General features: G+C 42.3%; 1 protein-coding gene across 2 annotated transcripts in view; it reads right to left on the reverse strand.

Moving 5' to 3' along the window:
• Nucleotides 1–13,147, reverse strand: part of SNX6 (sorting nexin 6) — a 69,353-nt gene that overhangs the window by 41,226 nt on the left and 14,980 nt on the right. Inside the window, exons 3-6 of one of the 2 annotated variants that reach the window (XM_037983880.2) lie at nt 9,330–9,434; nt 7,708–7,818; nt 3,225–3,346; nt 641–764 (exon numbers count right to left, since the gene is read on the reverse strand). In XM_037983880.2, the coding sequence (XP_037839808.1) occupies nt 641–764; nt 3,225–3,346; nt 7,708–7,818; nt 9,330–9,434 (462 nt within the window). The remainder of the gene's footprint in view (nt 1–640; nt 765–3,224; nt 3,347–7,707; nt 7,819–9,329; nt 9,435–13,147) is intronic. The other variant, XM_037983879.2, reaches the window with a different exon arrangement.

Genomic DNA, 13,147 nt, shown 5'->3' on the forward strand with positions numbered 1-13,147 from the left:
GTAAGCCGAGATTACACCATTGCATACCAGCCTGGGAAACATGAGCGAAATTCCATCTCAAAAAAAAAAAAAAAATTAGCTGGGACTACAGGTGCATAGTCTTGGGAAGCTGAGGCACGAGATTCACTTGAATTTGGGAGGAGGATGTCGCAGTGAGCAGAGATTGCGCCACGGCACTTCAGCCTGGATGACAGAGCAAGACTCTGTCTCAATAAAAAAAAAAGAGAAAAATACAAACATTCTAAAAAAAGGCCTTGAGCCTTTTCTAACTATGCTTGCCTTTTCCAATGACTCTTTAAAAACAAAACGTGGGCCAGGCGCAGTGGCTCACACCTGTAATCCCAGCACTTTGGGAGGCCAAGATGGGCGGATCACAAGGTCAGGAGATCGAGACCATCCTGACTAACATGGTGAAATCCCCTCTCTACTAAAAAATAGAAAAAATTAGCCAGGCGTAGTGGCGGGCGCCTATACTCCCAGCTACTAGGGAGGCTGAGATAGGAGAATGGTGTGAACCTGGGAGGCGGAGCTTGCGGTGAATCAAGATCATGCCACTACACTCTAGCCTGGGAAACAGAGCGAGACTCCGTCTCAAAAAAAAAAAAGAAAGAAAATTTGACCACCAATCATTGATACTCACATCTTGATTATATTCCAAGAAGACATGGAAATTTAAATCTTTTCTCAAAATAGGATGTGCTGCCACACGACACAGGAACACTTCATGCATCGCAACTGTCTTCTTGAATATTGCCAAATATTCACTAGAAACAATACAGAAAATTAAAGGTAAAAAACTCCATCAACTAAAAAGTCACCTGCAACAATTTTTTTCAGAAAATATTCTTTGGATTATTCCAAATGCAAAATTAGAGATACAAAGATATAATTCATGTAAACAAGGGTTTTAGTTGAACTGTTAATGAAATACATAAAACCCAGCTTTGAAAAAGATTTCATGCCAGTTAATAATATTTATATCTGATTGTTAATATTTTTAAGTTTTACAAATTTTTCTTACTATGAGAGTAGATGTTAAAGTTAACTATAGGGCTGCTTGTTCTCAGCTCTAGAGAAAGTATGTTACAAATTATTTGATAGAATCTTAATGATTCAATATCCAATTACTGCTTTTAAACAACTTAGTACAAAAAAAATTAAAACCCAAACCTCAGTGAGCATATTTTCAACGTTAATAATTATTTTCATCTAATTACCTAAACACACAAGAAACACACTACGAAGAAACTGATTTTTTTTTGCCATTACACCAAGGAAATGTGTTTAAAATATTTTAATACCAGCAGTGAATCTCAGAGACCACAAAGTAATATATGTCAGTTTGGGGGGAAAAAAAACCAAACATTCAAGGAAAAGGCCTGATATTCTTGCTTCAGCTACGTGCAAGAAGGGTAAGTTTTACATACCAGCAAACCAGCAAACCAGCAGGACCAATCAATGTTGGGAGAAGTTTGATCTCTGTGAGGGTAGTCATTCAGTGAAGACAAAAAAGAAGGATGCAGAGGATGGAGGTAGCAGTAGAATAAACCCAAGGTTCTCTGTCATCCAACCCCTAACCAGACCACAAAAGAATCATGATCAGGGCCACTGGAAAATCACAGATTCTTCTATATTAATGTGCTCTGCTCATTTCCAGTTTTCAGTCTTATAAACTTTGAATATATATCTGTCTGCTATCAGACCACTGCTTGCATCCAAGACCTGCTTTGCTGATTTATCTTTTCAAGAGTTTAGCATCCTGAAGAGGAGTCTAGTAGCAGTGTCAATATATAACTGATAACTGAAACTAGTGGAAGAAGAGGAGAGGAAATGTATGAAGGGGAGAAATGACCCAAAAAAGTGACAGAGGTGATAACTAAGGAAAATTATTTCCTTGTACAACTCTCAAAATAGAGAAACATATCCAGCAAATCCAAAATTACTCCAAATGTTTAATAAAAGGGGAAAGATTCTGTATGTTTAGCAAATACACTAAAAATGAAATATAGGCTGAAAATCTAAAAATATACCCCAAAATCTGAAATCTAAAATACTCCAAAATCTGAAAAGTTTTAAACAAAGACATGACGCTCAAAGGAAATATTCATCAGAACATTTCAGATTTCAGATTAGGGATGCTCAATCAGTAAGTATAAAGGAAACAGTCCAAAAAAAAACCAAAAATTCAAATCCAAAATGTACTCCCAGGCATTCTGTGTAACTGATACTCAACCTGTACATAATTTCCCTTTCTTCCTTTCTCTGCCTGTGGCTTCTGCCCAAAGGGAAAAGAATATAGGGCCGGGCGCGGTGGCTCAAGCCTGTAATCCCAGCACTTTGGGAGGCCGAGACGGGCGGATCACGAGGTCAGGAGATCGAGACCATCCTGGCTAACACGGTGAAACCCCATCTCTACTAAAAATACAAAAAACTAGCCGGGCGAGGTGGCGGGCGCCTGTAGTCCCAGCTACTCCGGAGGCTGAGGCAGGAGAATGGCGTAAACCCGGGAGGCGGAGCTTGCAGTGAGCCGAGATCCGGCCACTGCAGTCCAGCCCAGGCTACAGAGCAAGACTCCGTCTCAAAAAAAAAAAAAAAAGAATATAGAAGCAAAGTAACTAAAGAATAGTTAAAAACTGTTTTTCATGAAATGACTGTATTAGTTTCATATATACTAGAAATGTATTAGATTCTTGAAAAAATTGTGATAATTCGCATTGTATACACAGGCATTTTTAAGAAAACAGAATATATGTAGTTACTCAGTACATTCTCTTTTGAGAATTATGGCAATATGTCCACATTGAAAAAAGAGAACTAGGTTGGTAGTGACTAAGCTTTGTAAATAGAAATAAAACAAAACAATGTCTATTCTGCTTTAAAAAGTCATGTTCTCTATTTCTTTTTCCCCTAAGTCCAAAGACAGACTGAACCTTTTACTTTTTTAAAATAAGCTTTTGGATCTTCCATTTTCAACTTTCAGGGTCTATTTCAAATATGAATTTAAATAATTTTACAGTGGAGACAATTATTCTATCATTTTCCTGTAGGCTCTGATCATGATCATTAATACTGGTTGTGTGACTTAAACCTGCATCTTCCAAACAGGGTCTCCATGGTGAAACAATTAAAATGATGGGATATCAGAAAACACCAAAAAAGGCAAGCACAATTAACAAAGGCAACAACGACCACAAAAAGAAAAAAATAAAAATAAAATCACATACGCTTCCAGTTCCTGTTTCATCTTTGTGAATTCCTCCTTCGTCATCGACCCTTCTCCTTCACCAAGCTTCTGTAGTTTTTCCCTTGAAGCATCAAAGTCAGGTCTTGGTGGTGCTGGTGGAATCTGTAACAGGACCAAATCACTAATTTTAAGGAAATTTTCATTTCTTGAAGCACTATACTACTGCCACCATAAAAGACTGTGTCTGGGAAAGCTAAGGGTATCCAGAATGAGCTGAACACCAGGAACACCCAAATTCAGATTGGAGAACTTGACTAGTTGTAGAAATTAAGAGTTTTGACCGAGCGCAAAGGCTCACACCTGTAATCCCAGCACTTTGGGAGGCCGAGGCAAGTGGATCATGAGGTCAAGAGATTGAGACCATCCTGGCCAACATGGTGAAACTCTGTCTCTACTAAAAATACAAAAATTAGCTGGGTGTGGTGGCGCACGCCTGTAGTCCCAGCTACTCGGAAGGCTGAGGCAGGAGAATTGCTTGAACCAGGGAGGCAGAGATTGCAGTGAGCTGAGATCATGCCACTGCGCTCCAGCCTGGCAACAAAGCAAGACTCCATCTCAAAAAACAAACAAACAAAAAGAGTTCTGAGGTCCTGTACACTAAAGAAGAAATACAGCATAGACAGAACTACTTTCTGCTATTAGAACAGCAATTCTAAATAAATTTCAATCTGCAGACTCCCACAGCAACCTGGAATCCTCAAATTCATGTGCATACTAAGCTCTGACCACAGACTGAATACGTGTAACAAATACGCATATCACTTTCCAAAAGTATATAAATGGTATGATTAAACAAAAATGTATTTTTTTTTTTTTTTTTTGAGATGGAGTCTCACTCTGTCACCCAGTCTGGAGTGCAATGGTACAATCTCGGCTTACTTCAAGCTCTGCCTCCCGGGTTCACGCCATTCTCCTGCCTCAGCTTCCCGAGTAGCTAGGGGTACAAGCTCCTGCCACCATGCCTGGCTAATTTCTTTTCGTATTTTTAGTAGAGACGGGGTTTCACCATGTTAGCCAGGATGGTCTCGATCTCCTGACCTCATGATCTGCCTGACTTGGCCTCCCCAAGTGCTGGGATTACAGGCATGAGCCACCACGCCCGGCCAACAAAAATGCATTTTAAAAATTAATGAACTCCTAATAGCTTTATGCTATTGTGTTTTTTAAATTAATACTAATTAAAAAATTTTTAATTAATGAATACATTACAATGCAGCAAGGGATGTTAAAACGGGTCCTGGATTGGAGGAATGTACCAGAAACAAAGAACTGTTTTAAAAATAAAAGAACAAACCAGGTGCGGTGGCTCACGCCTCTAATCCCAGCACTTTGGGAGGCCGAGGCGGGCGGATCACGAGGTCAGGAGATCGAGACCATCCTGGCTAACACGGTAAAACCCCGTCTCTACTAAAAATACAAAAAAAAATTAGCCGGGCATGGTGGTGAATGCCTGTAGTCCCAGCTACTCGGAGGCTGAGGCGGGAGAATGGCGTGAACCCAGGAGGCAGAGCTTGCAGTGAGCCGAGATGGTGCCACTGGGCGACAAAGCAAGACTCCATCTCAAAAAAAAAAAAAAAAAAAAAAAAAAAAAAAAAAAAAAAAAAAGCACACACAGAAAATAAAAGAACAAGACACAGATTAATGACTAACTTCACTCTATTCATCCACAGTCAGGGAGTAAGTAAGCACTTACCTTAAATAAAAATATAAGACTTAGAAGACATATATCATTCAAGAGAAAGATGTAAGAAAAAAAACTGTCTTAGGAGGAAGGGCCCATAAATAAGAACTGTTGGCTGGGCATGGTGGGGGCTCATGCCTGTAATCCCAACATTTTGGGATGCCAAGGAATATCACTTGAGGCCAGCCTAAGCAAAGAGTGAGACCCCTTCTCTATAAAAAAATTTGAAAATTAGCTGGGTGTAGACACCTGTAGTCTTAGCTACCGAGAAGGCTGAGGCAGGAGGATCACCTGAGCCTAGGAGTTGGAGGCTGCATTCAGCTATGCTTAGCACCACTATACCCCAGCCTAGGTGACAGAGCAAGACCTTGTATCAAAAAAAAAAAAAAAGAAAAAGAAAAGAAAAAGAAAATAAATTACTGAAAAGGGTGGAAGCCACAAGGATGGAGATGAAATCAGGTCATGATGATTAAAAAAAAAAAAATTTTAGAAATCTGAATGTGGTTAACAGCTGAGACCACAATAACCATCTATTCTTTACTATAACATCTGGCACATATTTATTTTATTATTATTAATTTTTTTTTTTTTGGTAGAGACAGGGTTTCAACATGTTGCCCAGGCTGGTCTTGAGCTACTGCGCTACAGCAATCTGCCTGTCTTGGCCTACCAAACTGCTGGGATAAACAGGCGTGAGAAAACATGACTGGCCACATCTGGTACATATTAAAATTAGATAACCTGAGGCTGGGTGTGGTGGCTCATGCCTATAATCCCAGCATTTTGTGAGACGAGGTGGGAGGATCACTTGAGGTCAGGAGTTCAAGACCAGCCTGGTCAACATGACGAAATCCTGTCTCTGACAAAAATACAAAAATTAGCTGGGTCTGGTGGCAGGCGCCTGTAATCCCAGTGACTCGGGAGGCTAAGGCAGGAGAATCGCTTAAACCCGGGAGTCGGAGGTTGCAATGAGCCAAACTTACACCACTGCACTCCAGCCTGGGTGACAGAGGAAGACGCTGTCTCCAAAAAAAAAAAAAAAAAAAAAAAAGTTATCTACTTTTTTTTTTTTGGAGCCAGAGTTTTGCTCTGTCGCCCAGGCTGGAGTAGCTGGGATTATAAGCGCACAACACCACACCCAGCTAATTTTTGTATTTTTGGTAGAGACGGGGTTTCGCCATGTTGGCCAGGCTGGTCTTAAACTCCTTGCCTCAGGTGATTCACCTACCTCAGGCTCCTAAAGTGCTGGGATTACAAGCGTGAGCCACCGTGCCTTGTTGCCCAGCCTGGAGTGCAATGGTGTGATCTCGGCTCACCGCAACCTCCGCCTCCTGAGTTCAAGCAATTCTCCTGCCTCGGTCTCCTGAGTAGCTGGGATTACAGGCATGTGCCACCAGGCCTGGCTAATTTTGTACTTTTAGTAGAGATGGGGGTTTCTCCATGTTGGTCAGGCCGGTCTCAAACTCCCAACCTCAGGTGATCTGCCTGCCTTGGCCTCCCAAAGTGCTGGGATTACAGGCGTGAGCCACCGTGGCCAGCCGAGACTTCCAACTCTTAAGTATCTGTCCAACTATGGCTTTTTCTTTCTTTTTTTTTTTTTTTTTGAGACAGTGGCTCGCTCTGTCACATAGGCTGGAGTGCAGTGGTGGGATCTTGACTCACTACAACCTCTGCCTCCCAGGTTCAAGCAATTCTGCCTCAGCCTCCCGAGTATCTGGGATTACAGGCACCTGCCACAACGCCCGGCTAATTTTTAAAAATATTTTTAGTAGAGACGAGGTTTCACCATCTTGGCCAGGCTGGTCTTGAACTCCTGACCTTGTGATCCACCCGCCTCAGCCTCCCAAAGTGCTGGGATTACAGGCATGAGCCACCACGCCCAGCCCCAACCACGGTTTTAAAACCAGTATGGTTTGTAACATTTCCTTAGTCCCTAGGACAAGCCCATTTCAATTCTAACAAACGGTAAGAAATTAAGTTTAAATGAGGGAACGTAACATACCCCACATCCCCTAAGAAAACATTTCAGGATAAAGGTGGTAACCAAACATGTTTCATAATTGACAATTTAAAAAAACATATCAGGCTGGGTGTGGCGGCTCATACCTGTAATCCCAGAACTTTGGGAGGCCGAGGCAGGAAGAATCACCTGAGGTCAGGAGTTGGAGACCAGCCTGGCCAACATGGTGAAATCCCGTCTCTACTAAAAATACAAAAAAAAAATTAGCAGGGCATGGTGGCGGGTGCCTGTAATCCTAGCTACTTGGGAGACTGAGGCAGGGGAATCGCCTGAATCCAGGAGGGAAAGGTTGCAGTGAACAAAGGTCACGCCATTGTACTCCAGCCTGAGCAACACGAGTGAGACTCTGTCTCTAAAAAACATAACAGAGCCGGGCACGGTGGCTCACACCTGTAATCTCAGCACTTTGGGAGGCCGAGGTGGGCGAATCATCTGAGGTCAGGAGTTCAAGACCAGCCTGGCCAACACGGTGAAACCCTGTCTCTACTAAAAATACAAAAATTAGCTGGGTGTGTTGGTGGGTGATTGTAATCCCAGCTACTTGGGAGGCTGAGGCAGGATAATTGCTTGAACCCGGGAGGCAGAGGCTGCAGTGAGCCGAGATGGAGTCACTACACTCCAGCCTGGGCAACAGAGTGAGACTCCATCTCAAAAACAAAACAAAAAAACAGTTCACAAAAAATGCTAAACAATATTCCAAAACATAATAAAGTACCTAAAACCTCCTAGAAAATGGAATTAAAATGGAGTCTCAATACTTACGATATAACCTGCATAGTCTTCATTTTCAACAAAGGAATCATGAAGCCAGATAAATTCCTCATGTTGCCGAACAACTGAAAACTCGTTTTGTTTAAAATTTGGCAGTGAACTCTGTAAAGATAGAGATTTTCTTGAATAAAAATCAAATTTACACTAAAAAGTTTTTTGAAACTGCGTCTTGCTCTGCCACCAGGCTGGAGTGCAGTGGAACAATTTCAGCTCACTGCAGCCTCAACCTCCCAGGCTCAAGCAATCCTCCCACCTCAGTCTCCCAAGTAGCTGGGACTACAGGTACGAACCACCACACCTGGTTAATTTTATTTTTTGTAAAGATGAGGTCTCACTAAGATGCCCAGGCTGGTCTTGAACTCTTGGACTCAAGCGATCATCCTGCCTCGGCCTCCCAAAGTGCTGGGATTATAGGTACAAGCCACTGTGTCTGGCCTTAAAAAGTTTTTAATAAATATTTTCTATCATTTAAAAAAATTCATCTTATTTCAAGACTATCAGTGCCCTTTAAAGTCTATCATAAAACCTGAGATATCTGGACAAAATTATCTTCGGATTGTTGGGAAAGTAAGTTGACAGACTCTTATTATATTGTACTGCTACAGTTACTTAAAAGTTACGTTACTAATGTATATTAAACTCACCTATTCAAACAAAGGAAAGAAATCTGCAATCTGAAAATGCACTCAAGAACTGAAATCTAATAACAATAATAATTTGTGGCCAGGCGCGGTGGCTCAAGCCTGTAATCCCAGCACTTTGGGAGGCCGAGACGGGCGGATCACAAGGTCAGGAGATCGAGACCATCCTAGCTAACACGGTGAAACCCCATCTCTACTAAAAAATACAAAAAACTAGCCGGGCGAGGTGGCGGGCGCCTGTAGTCCCAGCTACTCGGGAGGCTGAGGCAGGAGAATGGCGTAAACCTGGGAGGCGGAGCTTGCAGTGAGCTGAGATCCGGCCACTGCACTCCAGCCTGGGCGACAGAGCGAGACTCCGTCACAAAAAAAAAAAAAAAAACAATAATAATTTGTGCCTGGCCACGGTGGCTCATGCCTGTAATCCTAGCACTTTGGGAGGCCAAGGTGGGTGGATCACCTGAGGTCAGGAGTTAGAGACCACCCTGACCAATATGGTGAAACCCCATCTCTACTAAAAATACAAAAATTAGCCGGGCGTGGTGGCTTGTGCCTGCAGTCCCAGCTACTTGGGAGGCTGAGACAGGAGAACTGCTTGAACCCAGGAAGCGGAGGTTGCAGTGAGTGAGCCAGGATCACACCACTGCACTCCAGCCTGGACGAAAGAGACTCCATCTCAAAAAAAATAGCAATAATAATAATTTGTAAGACAGTAATTTGACAGAAAGAACAATGAAATTGAAAGTAACAAGAATGATAAAAGATACTAATAAAAATTTGGAAAAAAATTAAATTTGCCCTCTGTCTAGGTTCTGATTCTCAGAATATTAATCTAAAAAAAGTACATTTTCCTACACCTATTTTTGTTAAAATAGTCTCTTTCCAATTATGTTTAAAATCCAAGTACCAGTCAACATATCACATATGTAGTATAATAAATGGCTAAAATAATAGAAAGTACAAAATCACATTTACCTTTGTGTGAACAGTGAATTTTACTTTATCCCGCTCACTAAGAGCATCAGAAATGTCCACCTGCAGCGCAGCATCACTTTGAAGATCTACATTTATTGCTTTAAGCTGGAAGAAGAAAACCAGCATCTTAATGAAAATCATGTGCTTTTATATAATTTTTTTCTCAGACAATGCAAAAACAAAACAAAAATAACAAAAGATTAAGTCTAAAGAGGTACTCATGTCCATATAATATACATATTATATACATTTTGAAGCAGCTGCTTTGGGCAACGCTATTACCTTAATACTGTAGTATTCAACTCTAGAATTTTCATTTTATAGTATTCAACTATATTTTGCTTAAGTCACCAAGCTAATCATGATTAATTATAGTTTAGTTACAGTTTAATTCAAAAAGAAAACTCTTTTCGGTCAGATGTGATGTCTCACGTCTCTAATCCCAGCACTTTAGGAGGCTGAGGCAGGAGGACTGACTGAGTCCAGGAATTCAAGACCACCCCGGGAAACATAACAAGACCCTGTCTCTACAAAAATTGAAGAAAAAAAAGAAAATAGCCAAATATGGTGGCACACACCTGTGGTCTCACTACATAGGAGGCTGAGGCAGGAGATGTGAGCAGTAATCATGCCACTGCACTTCAGCCTGGATAACGGAGCAAAACTGTCTCAAAAAACAAAAAACAAAACAAAAAAAACAAAAAAAAAAAACAACTGTCTCAAAAAAAACCCAAAAAACCTATTTTCCAAGAAAGTGCTCCATCTAAGTTCAAGTACTCTAAAATTAAGGAATGTATCTGTCTTGAAGCACAAGAAAAATAATAGAAAGACTATCAAGCAACAAGTTTAACTCCCGCCTCTTTATATTCAGGAATATACAATGTAACTATCAAATATAATTAAATACATTAAAGTGCTAAGAAAAATACTAACATACAGTAAGTACTCAATAAATAACTCCATAAGCTACATTTCCAGAAATGAATATATTCCCTATATAGTGCTTCCACTTTCTCATCTATAAGAAGACTCTTATTTTAAATTTTTAAACTTCATGTTTTTCTTTTTTTTTTTTTTTTTTTTTTGAGACGGAGTCTCGCTCTGTCGCCCAGGCTGGAGTGCAGTGGCCGGATCTCAGCTCACTGCAAGCTCCGCCTCCCGGGTTTACGCCATTCTCCTGCCTCAGCCTCCCGAGTAGCTGGGACTACAGGCGCCTGCCACCTCGCCTGGCTAGTTTTTTGTATTTTTTAGTAGAGACGGGGTTTCACCATATTAGCCAGGATGGTCTCGATCTCCTGACCTCGTGATCCGCCCATCTCGGCCTCCCAAAGTGCTGGGATTACAGGCTTGAGCCACCGCGCCCGGCCTTCTTCATGTTTTTCTTACTCTTTAAACAATAAATACTGTAACTTGTTTGGGTAATTTTGAGACTTAGGAAAGACTCAAAACACTAAAAGATAAGTCTTAGCCAGCTGCAAAGACATGAAATAGACGGTTTCAAAGACAGTACTCTAGTTGTAAAACCTAGGACTTAGAGAATCTCACCTGGTCATTAGTACCTCAAATTTTAATTTATTGTAAATGAAAAAAATGCTGAATGCAAATGCAAAATTGTTTACTCAATGATTTCAAATATATACATATGTATATATAAATTTTATTTTTTGTTTTTGACACAGGGTCTCACTCTGTTACCCAGGTTGGAGTGCAGTGGTGATCTCTGTTCACTACAACCTCTCCCTCCCGGGTTCAAGTGATTCTCCCACCTCAGCCTCCTGAGAAGCTGGGATTATAGGCGTGCACCCCCACATCCAGCTATTTTTTGTAGTTTCTGGTAGAGACGGGGTTTTGCCATGTTGGCCAGGCTGGTCTTGAACTCCTGACCTCAAGTGATCCGCCCACCTTGGTATTCAAATTGCTTGAGCTCAGGAATCTGAGACTAGCCTGGCCAACACAGAAAAACCCCATCTCTACAAAAAATACAAAAATTAGCCTGGCACATGTTGTACACCTGTAGTCCCAGCTACCTGGGAGGCTGAGGTGTGGGGAATGGCTTGAGCCCAAGAGGTGGAGGTTGCAGTGAGCTGAGATCACACCACTGCACTCCAGCCTGGGCAACAGAGCTAAACCCTGTCTCAAAAAAAAAAAAAGGGGGGGGGGACGCCAGGTGCAGTGGCTCACACCTATAATCCCAGCACTTTGGGAGGCTGAAGCAGGTGTATCATGAGGTCAAGAGATTGAGACCATCCTGGCCAACATGGTGAAACCCCATCTCTACTAAAAATACCAAAATTAGCTGGACATGGTGGCATGCGCCTGTAGTCCCAGCTACTTGGGAGGCGGAGGTTGCACAAAGTGGAGATCACGCCACTGCAATCCAGCCAAGTGACAGAGTGAGACTCCGTCTCAAAAAAAAAAAAAAAAAAAAATCTGTTTCCCTGTTTCCTTTTCTTTTTTTTTTTGGAGACAGAGTCTCACTCTGTCACCCAGGCTAGAGTGCAGTGGTGCAATCTTGGCTCACTGCGAGCTCCACCTCCCGGGTTCACAACATTCTTCTGCCTCAGTCTCCTGAGTAGCTGGGACTACAGGTGCCTGCCACCATTTTTTGTATTTTTTTTTTAGTAGAGACAGGGTTTCACTGTGTTAGCCAGGATGGTCTTGATCTCCTGATCTCGTGATCCACCCACCTCGGCCTCCCAAAGTGCTGGGATTACAGGCGTGGGCCACTGCACCTGGCCTCCTTTTTTTCTTTAATCACATTCAGGCCTTTTGTTTTTTGTTTTTTGTTTTAAATAGAGACAGCGTCTCACTATGTCACCCAGGCTGGTCTTGAACTCCTGAGCTCAGGCAATCCTTTCACCTTGGCCTCCCCAAGTGCTGAGATTACAGGTGTGAGCCACTGAGCCAGGCGAGGCCACTTTTAAGATGTTTATTGTGGTAGCTCCCTGGGAGGTTATCTACATCCAAATTCCTGGGAGCTGTAAATGTTACCTTGTATGTCAATAAAGGACTAGGACTTTGCAGATGTCATTCAATTATGGATTTTGAGATGGGGATTTTGAGATTATCCTGGATTATCTAGGTGGGCCTTAAAGGCAATCAATCACATTATTTTTTGAGATGGAGTCTCACTTTGTCCCCCCAGGTTGGAGTGCAGTGGCCCCATCTTGGCTCACTACAACCTCCGCCTCCCATGTTCAAGCGATTTTCCGGCCTCAACCTCCCAAGTAGCTAGGACTACAGGCATGTACAACCAGGACCAGCTAACTTTTGTATTTTTAGTAGAGATGGGGTTTTACCATGTTAGCCAGGCTGGTCTTCAACTCCTGACCTCAGGTGATCCACCCGCTTCAGCCTCCCAAAGTGCTGGGATTACAGGAGTGAGCCACAACGCCGAGCCAGCACGTTATCTATATACAAAAGGCAGAGGCCAGGTGCTGCTGGTGGCTCACGCCTGTAATCCCAGCACTTTGGGAGGCCAAGGCAGATGGATTACCTGAGGTCAGGAGCTCGAGACCAGCCTGACCAACGTGGAGAAGCCCCATCTCTACTAAAAATACAAAATTAGCCAGGTGTGGTGGCGCATGCCAATAATCCCAGCTACTCGGGAGGGTGAGGCAGGAGAGTGGTGTGAACCTGGGAGGCAGAGCTGGCAGTGAGTAGAGATGAGGCCACTGTACTCCAGCCTGGGCAAGAGTGAGACTCAGTATCAAAAAAAAAATCTGACACAGAAAAAAATACTCCAATAACTAATGAGAAGGTCATGTGACCATGGAGGCAGATTAGAGTACTGCAGCCACAAACCAAGGACTGCTGCT

This window comes from Chlorocebus sabaeus, chromosome 24, assembly GCF_047675955.1.
Source record: "Chlorocebus sabaeus isolate Y175 chromosome 24, mChlSab1.0.hap1, whole genome shotgun sequence".
Classification (NCBI taxonomy): Eukaryota; Metazoa; Chordata; class Mammalia; order Primates; family Cercopithecidae; genus Chlorocebus; species Chlorocebus sabaeus.